Genomic DNA, 18269 nt, shown 5'->3' with positions numbered 1-18269 from the left:
TTGAATGACAGCTCTTATTTCTCGGGTGCCTCTGTAGTCTATCTTACGCTCTCTTAGTGTGACTGTCACGGCTGACACAAAGCTGACCCCCCAGCACCTTCCACGTGTCTGTCTGCTTCACGCGCCTGTCTGACTTTCTCAAATTCTATCATGGCCACTTACATAATGTCATGACATTCTGGAGAGAGAACAAACACCTGTACCACGGACAGACCGCTATCACTAGGGAGCGGGGAACCAAGGTTAAGTTCCATTTACAACTCAGTTTTAAATTGAGTGTATTTTGCATCCCAATTTAAAGTAACACTATATTTTAGTGCGGGTAGTAGTTTAGTATGATAATTTAGTAGTATAATTTAGTATGCGTACAAAAGTGATGTCAACATTTTCATACTGAAAAATAAACATTGCCTGTAACATGTATATATACACATACATATACATTTGCATATATATATATATATATATATATATATATATATATATATATATATATATATATACACACATTTTGGACATTTTGGTAAATTATTCTTATTCCATGCAAGTAAAAAAACAAAACATTCTAATATTGAATATAAACCTCTCTCATGCTATTATTTAACTTACAAGTTTTTTTTTACCCCTATTTTTGCTATTTCACACCATAGTACACTATTTGTCAACTAACAGTGATAATAATAATTGATTTAATAATTTCCCCTTCAATATTAACAAATATCATCAACCAAAACAAAACTTACATTTATTTAAAGGAGGTATTTATAATTTAATAAGTTATATGCATTGCCATGTAGACAAGGCTGTATGATATCATATAATATCACAATACATACTGTATAATGTCCCAGAATAATTTAGCATTTATCTTCAAATTGGAGTAAAACATGAAGACAGCAAGATGCGAACGTAAAGGTCGTTCTTTCTCAGGTCTTTCAGGTCTTTCACATACTCACCTTACTGAGAGTTTGGGACTGTCCCACCAGTATCAGCACATTGGAGGCCAGTATGGACAGGCAGAAGTTCACCAAGATGATGGACCTCTCTGAACGAATGTACCTAATAACCAAAGAAAGACAAGAAAATGACATGCTGACAACTTCGTGTTCCTATTATGCCATTATTATCTTTACAAAAGATAGACGTATAGGTTTATGACACAAAATGTGTGGGATCCATTTATCAAAATCCATTTATCGTATTTTTCACTTCACTAAACACTGACAGCTAGAGCAGCATCCCAGATGACCTACAGATGAACTCCAAAACAGCTTCTTACGCACAAGCACCGGTGAGCAAAAAGTCCTCATCCACTATTTGAGCTCTGGCCAGATCTGCTCAAGAGGACAATGACAGTGTCCCCTGGATCAATGGTCTGAGTGATAGGGGAGGCCTGTGATAAGCTCTCTGATGCACTAATCTTGAACAGAGGAAAAACCTTCCCACCTGCTCCTCGGATGTTAAAGGATAGGGGGAGGGGGGGGATCATTTGGATCCAAAGTATAATTTAAACCAAATTTAACAACCTTAAAAATTAATGAAGAATATTTTTTTTCCCAATCATTATACAGCAAAATAATAAAACTAAATACTATGAACTTCCCTTGAATTAGCTCAAAAGCTAAAATAATAGAATAGAATAGAATAGAATATATTAATAATTTACAAACACACTCTTTAACCAAAACATTTCACAGACAAACATTTTTGTGGATTCCTCTTTTATGTCTTCTTTTTTGTTTTGTTTTAAGCAAAGACACTTTGCATAGATCAGTGGTGAAAACGAAGAGTGTAGTACTGTTTTTAAAAACATTAATAAGAATAATTAAAATGTTTTCATCAAAAAATTCTGTAAACAAAGTATCAATGCCTCCACAAATCTATCAGAGCAGCAAAACTGGTAATGTTTCTTGAGCGCTAAATCAGCATTTTAAAATGATTTCTGAAAGATCATGTGACACTTTACAATAAGGTTCATTAGTTAACAACATTAGTTAACATGAACTAAGAATGAAGAATGCTTATTATTAAAATCACATTGTGAGCTACAATGTGTTACCTTAAAGACAGTGTAGTGAAAAAAAGCATCATTTGGGAAAAGATGGCATACTTCTGAGGAGATAAATACTTGACTAAGCACTTGACTTTGTGACGTTTTTTTTTTCTAGACATGGTGTTAGCTGATCACGTGACTGTCCTGAGCCATCTGCCACGCTGAGCCGTTAGCAACCATGCTAGCCTTCACTAGCACTCTCCACATAATCCTGTCCTGCCACAGGCGGCTCCCGCCATCCCTCATTTGTTCCCAATTATTGCTAATTGCAGTTTTGGCCCACTCTAGATCTACCCCATGCCAGCTGCTCTATCCCAGCCCGGGCAACCCCACGTGGGAATCTACAGTCTGAAAAATGAATCTTTTAGGGTGTAAGTGTACCTGTGAGAGCGCCGGGAAGTAAACAAGGGGAATAGTGCAAAAATAGCACGGTAATATCCTATTATCAGCAGAGGACAGCACGTTCAAAAGCCGTACTCTGTAGATCTGTTTTTGGTTGAACTCACCTCCAAAAGGCAGCGTAGATGAGCAGCAGAATGAGTAGAGCCGTACAGGATATGCCACAGCCCACCATGAGGGGCACAGACGGCATACTGGAGGGCCCCATACCCTGGAAAGACATCAATGGAGAGAAGGAAGATTATTGTGAGATGTTTATGCCAAATGTATGGGATATAATACAGTCGTTCGGTTATTAATGCTAAGTAAACCTAAAGAGTAACAGGAGGGCTTCGAATTAGCCTGAACGGGTTTATTTTCGATAATTTTTCATTTCATTTCATTTTGATAAAGACCAACATTGTGTTACCTTGCTAATAACGTGGCTACTTACAAATTTAATGAATAAATTAACATCAAATATTGCTACTGGTTTTACAAAAAAAAAAAAATTGTTTAGGAAAACATTGAACTAAACGTAATACGTATGTATGTATGAATGTTATGCTCCACTTCACTTGGTTAAAATCACTGAGACAAGCTTCACACAGCACAATTTTCATTATAATTATTTTGTATACAAGTGTGACATTGCAAAAGAGTAATTCATGCTTTTATTCAGCAAGGATATATTTAACTGTTAAAATGTCAGTAGACAAAAGATTGAACCCATGCCTTATGTTTCTGGATTAACCCTCCTACTCAGCTTTACCACCGAGAATTGTGGGTAGATCTGTGTAATCTGAGATAAATGTTCAATTGTTTAAAATTTCAGTCAGGGTTGAATTTGATGTCATGCACAAGGGTAACATGCACATGCAAAGAAATCTAAAATACATCAAATAAAATAAAAAAATATGTTATAAAGAATTGTTTATTTTTTTAAAGACGTTTACATTAAAAAAATCCAACAAACAAAAAACAATATTCAGCACAATTGTTTTGAACATTGGTAATAAAAAGAAATGCTTTTAGAATTTAGTTAAATGGCAATTTTTTTCACAATATTACAGTTTTACTGTATTTAAAAACACAAAACCCAAGCTGACCCTGAAAACTAGTGTGTATACTGTATTTATGCAGAAATGTATGTCAAAATTGCAGAGAGAGAAATAAGACTCCGTAAACTCTTGACATTCAGCTGGAGGTTGGGTGAAGGATAAAAAAGTGAAGGGGAAAAAAAATAGAGGGGGGAAAAAAGAGAGAGGATTACATTCTGTTGAGGTTAAAGCTAAAGGCCAAGGGTCTTCTTTCTGAATAGCCTCGTGCTACCCTATCTTCTCTTACACTCCTGGGTTCATTTTCTCTGCTTCCCATCAGGTCAAAGCTGGATTCCCTTCTTAAAGTGGGCATCCCATCCCCATCAGCCCTTTAACACTTGCGACCCCTTTGCCCCAGCTTATTAAGCATCTCCGCTCAAAGAAGGGTTACTACAGGTGAACACATGCCTCATGTTTCTGGATTAACCCTCCTACTCAGCCCTACCACCAAGAATTGTGGGTAGATCTGCGTAATCTGAGATAAATGTTCAATCAGGGTAAATCAAGTGCGACATCCAAATGCAAATTATTCTAAAATACATGAAATACAATAAAATACACATTTGGTCTGGAAGGTATGCTGGTGTTAAATGTGGTGCTGTAATCAATAAATAACAAGAACATTTTGACATTAGTGCCTTCCTGTTGAGTCACTGCACCATGAAGATCCCAAGAAATTGCCTTTTCACTGGACGTGTTACATTGTTATGTGACCTACAGGGGGTCTAATCACTCAGCCTGCATCGTGTTAATGCGCCCCATCACTAGCTCTTCACGGTACATCTTTATGGTGGATCAGTCTGTAATCATTATACAGGTCACAGCATTTTTCTTTGCAACTAGAAAAATATCAGAATCATAGAGGCGTAATACCTACCGCTTTCATTTGTCTGTTTTTGTATCTATGCCACAAACTGTAGTACACAAAGAATAGAAAAATGTGTTAATTATTAATGTTACTACTCCTGATAGACTACCCCTGAAGGTCATACCTAGACCAAAAAGTAAATTCACACTTCTTTTTTTAATTGTATGTTCTGCGTTTGGGAGATAATAATAATTCTGCGGAAATCTGTAGAGCTTTCTACCATCTGCTGGTCGGCATGATTAAAGTCTTCCGCATTCAGGGACGCATCATCAGGGTAGGCACTTTTATAGCTTTTAATATTAGTTCACAAAATGCCTTTTCTTGATCCGAATGGGCAGAACATTTATTTAACAGTAAGATATTCAAATATAGGGCAACAAATCGCTTCAGAATTTAAACACACACACACACACACACATATATTAGTAGCAGGCACAGATTTTATGTCAGCATCACTTTAGCGAGAACGCATACGTTTTGCAAGAACGTATCATTTCTAATTGTTTTACAAAAAAAAAAACTAATCATGTGAAAAGTTTCAATATTTTTATTCCATGCTAGAAATAAGCTTCCTACCGAACAACAGTTCAATAAAGCAGCTTTTTAAATGCATTATTCAAGATTAAGATAAAACAAATAGAGAAAATAGTATCTTAATTGAATCACTAACAAGTTCACTGACTCAAAGCAGTCCCACACCACTTCATTTGCTTCTGCATCCAGTGTCCCTGTGGATACATTCTTCCCCTTCAGGTTCTTGGAATAGGAAGCACAAGCAGATGATCTGTCTGGCAGTCAGCTGTGATAGTGGTGCGGCAGTAATCAAGAGCATTCTTACAGCGAGGGAGGCATGCTGGTAATATTTCTGAAGAACTGTCTGCAGGTTGGCATGATTAAAGTCTCCTGCAATCAGGGACGCAGCATCAGGGTGGCGCTTTCAGCTGTTAAAGGGACAGTTCACTCAAAAACGAACATTTCTGAACATCATTTGCTCACTATCTTTCCAATGAACAAAAAAAGAAGATATTTAGAATGGTAACTGAAACGGAATGGTTACTAACATCTGTCAATGATGACAGAATGTTCATTTGAGAGTGAACTTACTGATCTGATTGGAGCAGAATATGGACTGCATACATGACCTCAAAAGAAAATCCTGTAGAAATGCTGTTATTTAACAGTGAGATGTTGGGATGACAACAAAATCATAAAACCCGAAAGCTTAACATGAGACATATGCCACCTTTCAATCCGTGTGATCAGTCAAGCTGCACAGCTTCAGTTGTATTAGGGTTCAGCTAGGGCTTGTTGAGACATAATCTAGCAATAGGTGATGTCCAGCTAAAGGCTTAACCTCTCTGTCAGTTTGTTCATCTCATTCTTCACAGACTTCTTGCTGAACAGAAGGACTCTCAAAATCAAGAACAGGCCAACACAGCCATTTTTTCAAACTATACAGAGAGGTTCAAAAGTCTAAGATCACTAATTAAAATGCCTCACAGTTTACTAATAAAATGGAAATAAATGAATGAATGATTGAATGAACAAATAAAAAACAAAAAAAAACATTTTAAGTAAACTTGTAAAAGTAAAACTTTTTAAAAGTGCATAAAAATAATAATAATAACTAAACTAAAAATGTATCTTAGTTTGAAGGGATAGTTCACCCAAAAATAAAGCTTTGAAGAACCATAATTGTCATTTTTGGCTAAACTACAGAATCTGAAATATATTATAGTCTTGAGAAGGGCTGGACTGGGACATAATCAATCCTGGCATTTTTTGGTCCAGGAGGCCCGCCACCATAAGTGTACCATATATATTTATAATAGACATGTGCCAACATTCAGTAATACGATATATCAAATATGCATGGTATTGTTATCGTGGCCACTTCAAAATACTGAAAATAATTTATAAAAAATTCTAAAAAATGGTAAATGTATTTTTAGAACACGTTTCCCATTAACTGGTGATATGCACGGCTCTACTGTAAGCTGTCAAAGACACTCTTGATGTAAACAAGTATCTATGAGAAGCGAATGGTGATGCATGTGAGAGACGTGCTGAATGAAAGTGCAATTTACTCTCTAACAGCAGAGAGCTGCATAGCTGAAACACAGCAGTTACCCTAGACACCCCATAACCAAAACAGCTGGGCTACTTTTTAATAATTGAAATTATTTCAATATCCATTCAGGTTTTTGTATTCGGAGTGGTGTTCATTCACAGCGATACTTTTACATTTAAATATTTACTGTAAAATGTTAAATATATGACGGAAAATGAAATCAGCATCTTCAAAAAGCTGGTCAGCAAAAGGAAGCATGAAGTGCTCTTGGTAAACGGGTGCAGTCACGTTGGTTTTCGAAAAACACAATGGGCCAACATCAGAAGATGACATTGCACCCCAAATCATCACAGACTGTGGGAACTTAACACTGGATTTCAAGCAACTCAGCTTTCTGTTAACATGCCTGGATACAGCCGCTTTGTGAACAGGCAATGAATGTTTGTGTCTTACCCTCCATGTGAAGGTTGTCAATGATTGTCTTCTGGACAACTGTCAGATCAGCAGTCTTCTCTATGATTGTGTAACCTAGTGAACCAAATCTGAGACCATTTTGAAGGCCATTAAAAATATTTGCAGATGTTTTGAGTAGATTATCAGGTGTACTATCAGGTTGAGGTCAGGACTCTTCCACAGCAAACTCGCTCATCCATGTCTTTATAGACCTTGATTTGTGCACTGATGTGCAGTCATGTTGGAAGAGGAAGGGACCATCCCCAAACTGTCCCCACAAAGTTTGGAGAATGGAATTGTCTAAGATCTCTTGGTATGCTGAAGCACTCCAGAGAATGCGCCTCCACTGCTCTAGAGTCCAGTGGGGGTGTGCTTTACACCACTGCACCCGCTTCATTTTATGCGGCCTACCACTTGCTGGCTGAGTTGCTGTTACTCACAATCACTTCCATTTAGTAATAATACCACTGACAGTTGAATCTGTAATATTTAGTAGCGTGAAAAATTCACGACTTGTTGCACAGGTGGCATCCTATAACAGGACCATGCTGGAATTCAATGAGCTCCTGAGAGAACCCCATTCTTTCACTTATGTTTGTACAAAAACAGCTGGCATGCCTAGGCGCTTGATTTTATACACGTAAAGGCCATGGAAGTGATGGAAACACCTGAAATCAATTATTTTGGATGTTGCCAATATAGTGTATACACACACACACACACACAAATACACATATACACATATGTACAGCATGTGCAATCTGCTAAATGTGATAAGGCATATGCACAAAGATCAATACACATTGTGATTTAGATTGTTTTAATGACTATAAGCACCGAAAATTTATCTCAAATCACATGCTCAGTATCATACATTTGCTTTTTAAATTAGTAACCAAAAATTTAACACCATAGATATTCAGTCCCCATTGTATATGGTTCAATTACCACTATAAGATCAAAAGCAGTCATAGATATTGGTGATATGACCTGCGTGGGTCAACAAGCAACAGTATATTTATTTCTTGTTCTATGAGACTCGAAATATCCATTTCTATAGTCAAAACCCTCATAACCCTCATAACCTTTCATTAACAACACAAATCTTTAGATTTTCATTCAGAACTAACCAGAATCCACTCTTCTCTGTGACTAAACACTTGACATGATAGATTTAAAAAGCCATGGCAGAGACTCATAAATAACATTGAATGTTCTTTAGGAGAGCCGGTGAAATGGCCACAGGTTTGCATTTATAAAGCTTGCAGCTGTTTAGAACAAGCTGTGAATTGGCTTGAATATGAAATCCTCATTCATGCACTTACAGCTCAATTGGCCTCCTGGTGTGGACCGGTCAGGCTTCCACACAAAGCGTTTATGACTAAACAGCCTTTGTGAACAAAGATCCCTAAAGCCTGTGTGTGGGTTGTGGCGTTGGCCTTCCAACAGCGCATACTGTGAGTATCTATGTGTGCACATCTGTTCTCTGTAAACCTGTGTGAGTGTTTGTGGGCAAAGGAAAGGTAGGCAAGAGAAAAAGAGGCGATAAAACAGCTTAGAGAGTGGGTGAGAGCTCAGAGCAGGTGGAGGTATAGCTGCAGTGTTTTTACTGAAACTGGCAGGTGCAGGTGTAACAGGTGGCATTGGGAGAGGTGCTGCCAACCTTCACTCTCATCTTTTGCTTAGCCTATTGTCCCTGGCATATTAATTGCCAACATTATGCCTCTGCCGGCTTCGGTTTGGCAATTTTAACCATTTTAGTAAGCCAGCAGCCTGCAAAATGGCTAGAGATGTCGTCTTTCTCACAGAAATGCCATTGGCAGAGTAGATGGGAGGACTGCTCCTAATGTGAATCTGCAAACAGCGAAGCACTAGGGGTGTATGTACAGAATATCAGCCTCAACAGCTGGGTGTTGAGAGCAAAAATCACATTCATTTTCTCTATAATGAAGGCTTAAAAGTTTTTGTTGGATGGTAAACTACCAATCAAACATTTGGGTTTGGTAAGAGTTGCAAAAATGTATTTTGGATCAAAATAAGCAGTGATAATAATAACATAAAAAACAGTAGTGTGAAAAATCATTATCATTTAGAATAACTGTTGTGTGTGTGTGTGTGTGTATTAATATCTTTTAAAATATTTTTTGGATTTGTCTTTTCCAGTCTTCAGTGTCGCATGATGCTTTAAGAAAACGTTCTAATATGCCGATTTGATACTCAAGAAACATTTCTTATTATTATCAAAGTTGAAAACAATTGTGTTGTTTATCATGTTTGTTAAAACTGTGATAATGTATTATAATTCTTTGATAAATAGAAAGTTCAAACTAACATTATTTATTTGAAATAAAAATCTTCTGTAGCATCATAAATGTAATGCTTTATTGTCATTTTTGATTGAATACAATTTTTGATGAATAAAAGCTTAAAAAATGGAATAGTATATATAAATATAAATAAATATTACTAACTCCAGTGTTGTATGTGTAATTGCAGTGTTATTTCAAATTAAAACAAAAAACAGAAAAAAACATGTTTAAAAATCTCAGTGAAATGAATGAACTATCTACAATCTCAAACTGTTTATATATCATATTCATATATTTCTATAGTTAAAATCCACAATTTTTATACCCAAAATCAACATTTTCACGTTGTACCGTTGTTTTCACGAGATTATGTCATTCCCAAGGATTCACGGGACACACATTTCATTGCCTGCGGAGTAAATTTTCACATTTTGATTTTTATGCGTCAAATCAAAGTTTGTATCGCTGTGATTCATCTCAGAGATGGCTGGTTTTGTTCATGGCTCTGAATCCTTTATTGAAGAAAAATGATTTAGAAAAATACTTTGCTAACCAAGGCTGCTAAAAATGCATGAGTTCACTGTAGTGCTCCATAAAAATGAGCCAAACAGAAAGAGAGTATCCTTTCTTTGGCAACTTTAGCAGAGGCCTAATTTCCAATTCGCCACCACATCTCCAACAGATGTGAGAAAGCTACACAGCATGAGGTGACTACAGCATAAAAACTACCTAACTAATGAATGGAAAGGAAGAGTCTCATATACAAAAGAGAGATGGAGAAAAAATAATAACCTTTTTAAACACACTGAAGAAAAAAAAGAAAACACCTTTATAATCTATTATCACTCCACACTAGGGACAGCTTCTCATTTTTCAGCTGTCAATCTACACTGAACCGTCCATGCTGTACGTCACTGCATGGCGATGCTACATTTACGATGCTACAAAATAATTTTAATTAAATAAATGCTTTTCTTTTCTCAAAAAATCCAGAAAAATGCCACACAAATATTAAGAAGCATACATTTTTTCACCAGTGAAAATAAGTGTTTTTTTTATATAACAAACAAAATGAAAAATAAAAATATTTATAATAAAATCATTTGAGTTACTGACTGTCCACTGACTATAAGGAAGTACAAAGTCAACTGATCCTACTAACCCTAATCCTAATATAACAGCTCACTAATGTGCTACTAATAATATCATTTATATAATGATTTAGTAACATGTATTATTTGTTAACATGTAGTGTTTCTCCATGATAATCACACAAAAGAAACCAGCCTCCTTCTTCCATCTGAGACAAATACACATATTTTTAACACTGAACTGGTTCTACTTGCGTCTCAAATGCTCACTTTCAATCTGACTCCATCATTGTGGTGATTGGGGTGAGATTTAATCACAAATGTCGCCCGTTGAGGGGTTATATGATCATCTGCCATGTCCACAGAGAACCTGCTGAGGTGGAATCTGTTCCCATTCACGGGCCTGCAGCCCTAAGCGGCCGTACCATAAGACATGTCCTAAAAAAGCATATGCCATAGTTCCCATTGGCTCTGAGAGCCATAGACGGCACGCAAATTACATAGGGAATTACAGGCCGTCTATCCCAGCACACCCTAGGGCAGAGTGAAGCTCCTCAGCAAATAGGAGTCATGTCTATTTTCAGCCCAGGCACTTTAACCTACTTCTCCAACCTCACTCGCTTCACAGCCACCATTTATCCCTGATCTCTCCACTTTCCCGTTCCTTCTCTCTCAGCAATAACTCATTATGACAATAAGAAACGCACTTAGCGGAACCAGGGAGTGAGGACAAGGGAAAACAAGAAAAACCTAACACGAACTTAGTCAGACTCTGCATTAATCAAACATTTGAAACTCTCCGAGGCGTATCGTTCCCTCATCTGAGACCTTCGAGACAAAACCTCGATCCGCTGTTGGATGCGTGCCGCAACGCTCCACCTGAATCGCCCAGCACATATCCACTTCAGGAGAGACCAGGTGCCATTTTAGCACATGCTAACGCTATCCTTCAAGATCCCTGGACACTTGTTATCTTTGAAGTTGGGAGAGAATCGCAAAGTGGCGGGACTGTTTGTTGAGTCTAAAGCCCAAAACAGCACGCTGATCAATCATCGGCCTCCAAACCTACCAGGAGCTTCCCAAACCAGGAAGACCCAAGAGCTTGCTTGAGTGTTGCTAAGAGGTTAGCACTGCATTATACAGTATGAAGTTTTGCTGTGCAAAAAAAAAAACAGTTTACATCTTGTAATTGGGAATTAAATGAACATGCAAGAAGGGACAGTGCTCCTAACAAAAATAAGCTAGGATGTCTATCGCCCAGGAGAGCAGATATGCTTATTACTATGTGAGGAATCGTATCACCTCAGCGGGGACTTACACTAGGCTGTGTGCTAATGAGAAACATGGCTAGTGTCTTAGCAATTGTGCCGGTGTCACAACAGAGACTGAGAATTTCGCTGAGAGACTGCGCACTTATTAGCATTTACCTCTTTGGTGCTGTTGGCAAAACTCATGTTTTATTTGATTAATCTCTTTGGAGTCTAATGGTTAAAAAATCTGGGCTGGTGATCAAAAGGTTGGGGGTTCAAATCCTGTAGTAATTAATTAGTGGTCATATTCATTAATATCTTGTACAAGATTTCCAGCATTATAACACATAGAACTAGATTTGAATTTCCTAAAGGACCTACCAATTCTGGCTGAAGAAGACAGTGAAAGTGTTTAAGTTCTGCATAAAATAAAATGAAAATATATATAAAAGAGTAAATTAAAATATAGATTAAAAAAGTGTATATATATATATATATATATATATATATATATATATAATTAAAAGAAAATGAGATATATTGCTTCAACCTGAAATAAGTTTAAGTTTAAGCACTGCAGCTAAAGTTAAGTTAAAAGTTAAATGAAAATGAACTGAATCTAAATATTATTTAAAAACTAAACATAACCTATTTGAAAACATTAATTAAAAACACGGAAACAACATTGCTTCTTTGCAGAGTGAAGGTGAAAGGTGACCGGTTACTATTAGTATGCAAATAATTGCAGGATAGAAGACCAATTAAAATTCAAAATGCAAATACAATGACGTTTTAAATTTGAATGGTGAACATTCTAATATTGTACATCAAAGGGAATTTTTCACATTTTAATTTTATGTTTCTTAAAGCTCATAAAAACCAAAACTAGCTAGCACACCTAAGGCTGAAGTTGTCTGCAAAAGATAGTTGGAATACATTTTAAATGGTTTGAGCTGAATTAATTGCATAAAATTGCAGGAAAAGAAGTTTCATCAATATAATATGCTGTAAAAAACGGTTTCAATAGACTCTGCTGTTTCAGTGACATTAGCTGACCTTTAGAGTTATTTAACATTTTTTAAGAAAAAGACATATTTTTGCAATTCAAATTGCTTTGCATGCTTTCTTTGACAACATGCGCAAAAGAACAAAATATGTAAGATATAAGACCCTATATCTGCCACCCGTGAATAGCCATACAAATCGCAGTGTCTTACGGTTAAAGTTACACCACGTAGAACGGATAACCTGCAGACATAATGTTTATCTCGACAATATACGTATTTATCTGTGCTTCTATTGTCTGTATACAGGGGTAAGAAGATCGGTCAACAAGCCTGAGGCAGATTGCAATGCTATAGTGATTCCCTGATACCGAGAGAAAGACCTCCGTCCTTCATCCAACCAGACAGCGAGAATCTTAGTATGCAGCGCAGGTAGACCTACTTGTTCAAAACGGGCGCATGCGTGTGTCTGTGCTAAAGTGGGTAATAACACCGGATCTTAGCGTGCTCCGTCATGTGTGTCTCTGTCTGCGCTTGAGTGCCTCTAGTTTAATCCTGTGTGACGATGAATCAGTTGCATGGGAAAACTGACAGGCGACAAATTGTTATGGCCTAAAGAAGCCGCTATCTTCTCTGTGCCAACAGCTCCCATCATCCATCACTGAGTAACTGATCAGCACAGAGTTATTATGCATACTATGAGGCTAGCATGATAACTGTAGGAAGCCTTTGAGCTCGTAGTGGCTGCATATGAGAGAGGAGGCACTGGCGTGAATAAAAGCTCGGGTTTTAAATAAAACGGACCTCTAACCTTGGTAAATAGCAGCGTTTCGCTCTTTTGGAAAGACAGCAGGGGATAAACAGGATCAGTGGGTGATAGCAGCTATACTAAAGATGGCCTGTAATGACAGAAGCTTATGCCACTTTCCACCCTTCCTCTCCTCTCGATTAAACATGAAGGCTAATCCATTCATGTATCTCTGTCTTATTTGCTATTAAACGTTTGATCTTTCCCTCTTCCTCTGTAGTCTTGAGGACAGGGGCTAGAGCGCTCACTGCATCCTAATTATGTCTCACGATACGATAAAATACACTAAACTATTGCAAAATGAAAAAAGTACCTTAAAAGTACCTTTTTTAACATACTTGTTTATCTGAAAAACAACGCTACAGTCAACTATTCTCCTTTGAAAACGTCTGTTCGGATCTGCAATGTCGGTTTCCGCCCACTGCCAGTTTACCGAATCATGTTTTGGAACCCTGGGTTGCCAGTTGGTGGAAAACACAGCTTATTTCATTTTATTCCCTGCCAGGTGAAATCGTTCCTGTTGGTCTCGAACGTTTGGATTTGGACTGCAATACCTAGTTTAACCATTGGTGTCATTCCGGCATATAGCACCTTTAATATACCTCAATTTGTTTGGATGTGTCAGGATTGCTAGAGGATTTTTAAACATATTTATTACTGAGAGTTTACACGCACATACACACATACACACATACAACCACAACCACAACAATAATAATAGTGGGTTGTTACTGTTCTGTGTTCATTCCAGACAGTTTATACAAACAATAACAACAACAATAATAATAATTATAATACATTGCACGATGGCATTATTATTATTATTGCTAATATTGTTATTATTATTATTATTATTATCACTGTTACTTTTATCTTACACAAATTGGTCTAACTTTTATTTTAAGGACTAAAACTCTAACAAACCATTAACTATTACTTGTATCTACTTTTACCATGATTTCCTGATTATTAATAGTTAGTAAGGTAGTTGTTAAGTTTAGATATTGGGTAGGAGAAGAAAAAGAAGACCTAAGTATTAGGTGATTAGTGATGTAGAATTTGGTCATGCACAGTATGTACTATATAAGTGCTAAAAAAACAGCCAAAATGGTAATAATAGGCATATTAAAAATATATATATATATATATAAAGATGGAATCTTTTAAAGCAAGTTTATGTTAATTTATCAAGTCAAAAAGTTTGACACTTTTTTTGTTACTGAGTACCGGTGTACCACGCAACACGATCAGGGGATAAAGTGTAACATCACACGCGGACTATCTTTGCTCTATTCCAGAGACTCTAACGCTGATTCACAAGTCACTCACACTACGGTCTCTCAACAAAATGCCAAAACATCCCTTTAACAAGTTTCGAAGACAGTATAATTGAAATGCAGTTTCCATCACGTCTGAGTCTCCTCTACTTCTCAACTACAAAGCCCAAGAGCAGACTTGATCTGTAATACTGAGAAGATACCAGAGCCTTGGGAGGGCAGAGAGCGCAGAGCAAAACAAGATGAATGTGCTCAGACCACTGGATATCTGTCAGAGCAGATGTTGTACTTCACAGGGTCCTATTCAGGACTGATCTGAGGTTTACAGATTCGAAAAAGGAAGAAAACGAATTAGCTCTGTTCCAAACGTGAGCTTTTGATATCAGAATCCTGCCTTTTAAACAAAAGAAACCTCGAATATGACTGATTTAAAGAATTTTTCATCAGTACTGTCAGTACACAAGTAGCTCTCCTTACTTAAAGTGCAGAAGACAGTAAAACTTGTGGTTAGCATGTTGCTAATGACGATGTTCTGTAACAAAACAAGCGCACATGCATACAGGACCTAAATGAGATTTTTTACTAACACCTTTTAAAACTGAATAAAAACTCTTCCCTCAAAGTACCTGCAATACATTCTAGCATTGTGTGAAAAATAGAAGTAGAGAACCAATCACAGTTTCTCTTGCATTTAAAGTGCATTTATAATGCCGGGTATAAAATGCCGCCTAGATTTAATTTTTTTTTTTTTTTTACAGTGTTAAGCTGCTGGAGAACATTGGAATCTGTGATGGAGATGTGATGACCCATGCAGAGCCAGGCTAATGGGTGGAGGCTGTTTGCTAATGGTGTCGTTTACTCTGCACTTCCAAATGTCACCAGGCACTCCTGCAAAAGCCAATAGCCAGGCGCTGACGTCATAATGAGGGACAAAAATTGATAAATGTCGATTAGGAAGCATTGACCTACAGCTTTAGGTCTGGGTGACAGATATGAGCCGTCAATTATAATTTTATTTCTGCTTGTCACTCTGTCTATTCTCTGAGGAAGCAACGTATTCAGAAATGGCAGAGCATATTTTAAGAACAGTGACTTGGGAAACGTATGACATGCATTTTAGAAAACTTTACTAATACTAAAGATATTATAAAATAATTATATATATATATATATATATATATATATATATATATATATATATACACACACACAAATGTATGGACAATCCACAACAATAAATGGTGCAGGCCCAAAGGATGGCATGACTATTTTTTCCTTTTTTCTTTCTACACTATATTTTGATGTTTTTCAAAATACATTTCTTAAAAAAGAAAAAGTCACACAAATTTAGAACGCCAAAGATGAATTTTGGCTTAACTATATATTTGAGCTTGTGACAGCTGTTTCAACACCTACTAATGTGACCCAGCAAGCTGCTTTAAATTTACTGTATGTATATAATTGAAAGTGACAGTAAAGACAGTAAAGTTTTACAAGATATATATATATATATAAAATATATATATATAGGTAAATGTTTTTTTCTTCGTATATTTAATTAATATATTTTTAATTTATATATTTTTAATATATATATATATAATTATATATATATATATATATATATATATATAGTATAATGTAATTTATTTCTTAGATTCTTCTGTAAGCTTTTTAAAATGTTAATATTGTAAGCAAGAAACACCCTTTTCTATTATCATCAAAACAGTTGTGATGCTAAATGATTTTGAGAAAGGTTCAATTTTAATGCTCTTTAATGCTTTTCTCATACCCAAAGCTCTAGACACACTTTAGTCTTCCGTTACTATATTCTATTAGTAAACATGACTTTTGACTTTAAAATGTTCTGTCCTCCACTTTTCCCTCTTTTTATTTTAGTATTCCTTTTAGCTCTGCAGTTTTTAGAACTGGCATTGCATCAACCTTGCCTCCCTGTACCCAAAGCTCAATGCCCCTGCCTGTGCAGTACTGTGCCTGATGGGCAGCGCTGTTCTCTCTCTCTCTCTCTCTGCATGCGTGCGTGCGTGTGTGTGTGTGTGTGTGTGTATATGTCTGCCTGGCACGCTGTCTTTAGCTGGTGTCAGTGGTGATGGCAGCCAGCAGCGTGTGGTCCAGCTCCTGTGTGGCTGTGGCTGGCCTCTGGCTCTACTCTCTTCGCCCCACATTGCTCATTCCTCAGGGCTATTCTCCATCTCCCAGCATCCCCTTCGCCTGCCATGCATATCAATCACTTTAATGGGGATGCTTTCAGACGAAAAAACACTCGGCTAAACTAAACTGGGTCAGTATCCTTTCACTGGTGACACAGCTGAGGGGAGGGGAGGAAGGAAGCGGAAAAAATGAACGAGAGAGACAGACAGATAAATATGTAGATAGAGACATGAAGATATATATATATATATATATATATATATATGAGAGAGAGAGAGAGAGATGTCCTAGAACAGCGAGTACTGAGCAGCTGCTGGGCCTCTCACTTCCATTAAGTGAAAAGAGGGCAGAGGGTCAATATAACAAGTGGCAGCACGAGTCATTAACCTGGATAGCTAAAAGCCACATCACAAATACAATGCTTAGTGTCTAGTCCTCTCTGAGTTGACATATATCTACTCAGTACAAACTCCAAATATTAGTTTGTACTAAAATAAAAAGGATGAACGTAATAAAGCTAAAGAGGTTTTTGAGCTGTTTACTATTATTTATGTTTAGGACCGTGTCAAAACAATAGTTATATTACCTGTTTTTTTTGCTATGGGTAAAAATATATAATGGCCTCAAAAAAATAAGTGAATAATTGATAGTCGTGAAATTATATTTTTAGATATTTCATTTGTGGTGCTTTTTATAATGCTTTATTTGAAAAACAGCTTTACACATAATCGTTGGATGCATGTAAAAAGGATGCATGATATTTAAAAAAAAAATGTTTTGTTCTTCGTATTTCCATTTCAGAGGTGTAATATAAGAAAATTTCTACATTTTTCATCAAGGCTGCGTTTATTTGATGAAAATACAGTGAAGACTGTAATAGTGAAATTTTGTATGTTAATACGGTGTAATTTATTCCTTTCAAAGAAAACCATTCATGTGACTGAAATCATTCTAATGGTCAATTGAAAGCTCAAACCATGATACAACCTAATATCTTATGGATTCTTTACACTTTGATAACCACTGCTTTATTGAGATTAATATTCATAATCACGGAAAAAAAAACAACAACATTGCTGTGCATCAGTGCTTTTAAACTATACCTGGAAGAAATCCCAAGCTAAACATAATGCGTATCATGATATATTAAACACCTGGTCCACCATCTGCTTCGGTACGATACCATCACACTATGGAGGCAAGTTCACATTGACTGCCACATCAACAGCGCAGACGATCACAACGTTACACCCCTACCTTTAAGAAATCTTTACAACAAAATAATCCCTTAAGAACATATAGTTTCTGATCTTTCTTCCATTGCAGCATCTAGTATATGTGGAACAGATGGGATAATGACCTTCTAGAGAGCAAGCAAACACTTCAAACAATATTCGACAACAATATTCTCTATGTATGGCAGCGTATGTTTTGC

At 36.6% G+C, this 18269-nt stretch overlaps 1 protein-coding gene across 16 annotated transcripts in view; it reads right to left on the bottom strand.

The window, feature by feature from the left end:
• adgrb2 (adhesion G protein-coupled receptor B2) overlaps positions 1-18269 on the bottom strand; it is a 232946-nt gene that overhangs the window by 42033 nt on the left and 172644 nt on the right. For all 16 annotated transcript variants that reach the window (XM_043217683.1, XM_043217691.1, XM_043217679.1 and 13 more), the window contains 2 exons: positions 2560-2663; positions 957-1059 (listed from right to left, as the gene is read on the bottom strand). In XM_043217683.1, the coding sequence (XP_043073618.1) occupies positions 957-1059; positions 2560-2663 (207 nt within the window). The remainder of the gene's footprint in view (positions 1-956; positions 1060-2559; positions 2664-18269) is intronic.

Source organism: Puntigrus tetrazona, chromosome 19 (assembly GCF_018831695.1).
Source record: "Puntigrus tetrazona isolate hp1 chromosome 19, ASM1883169v1, whole genome shotgun sequence".
Classification (NCBI taxonomy): Eukaryota; Metazoa; Chordata; class Actinopteri; order Cypriniformes; family Cyprinidae; genus Puntigrus; species Puntigrus tetrazona.
This window is presented reverse-complemented; position numbering and strand designations above follow the sequence as displayed.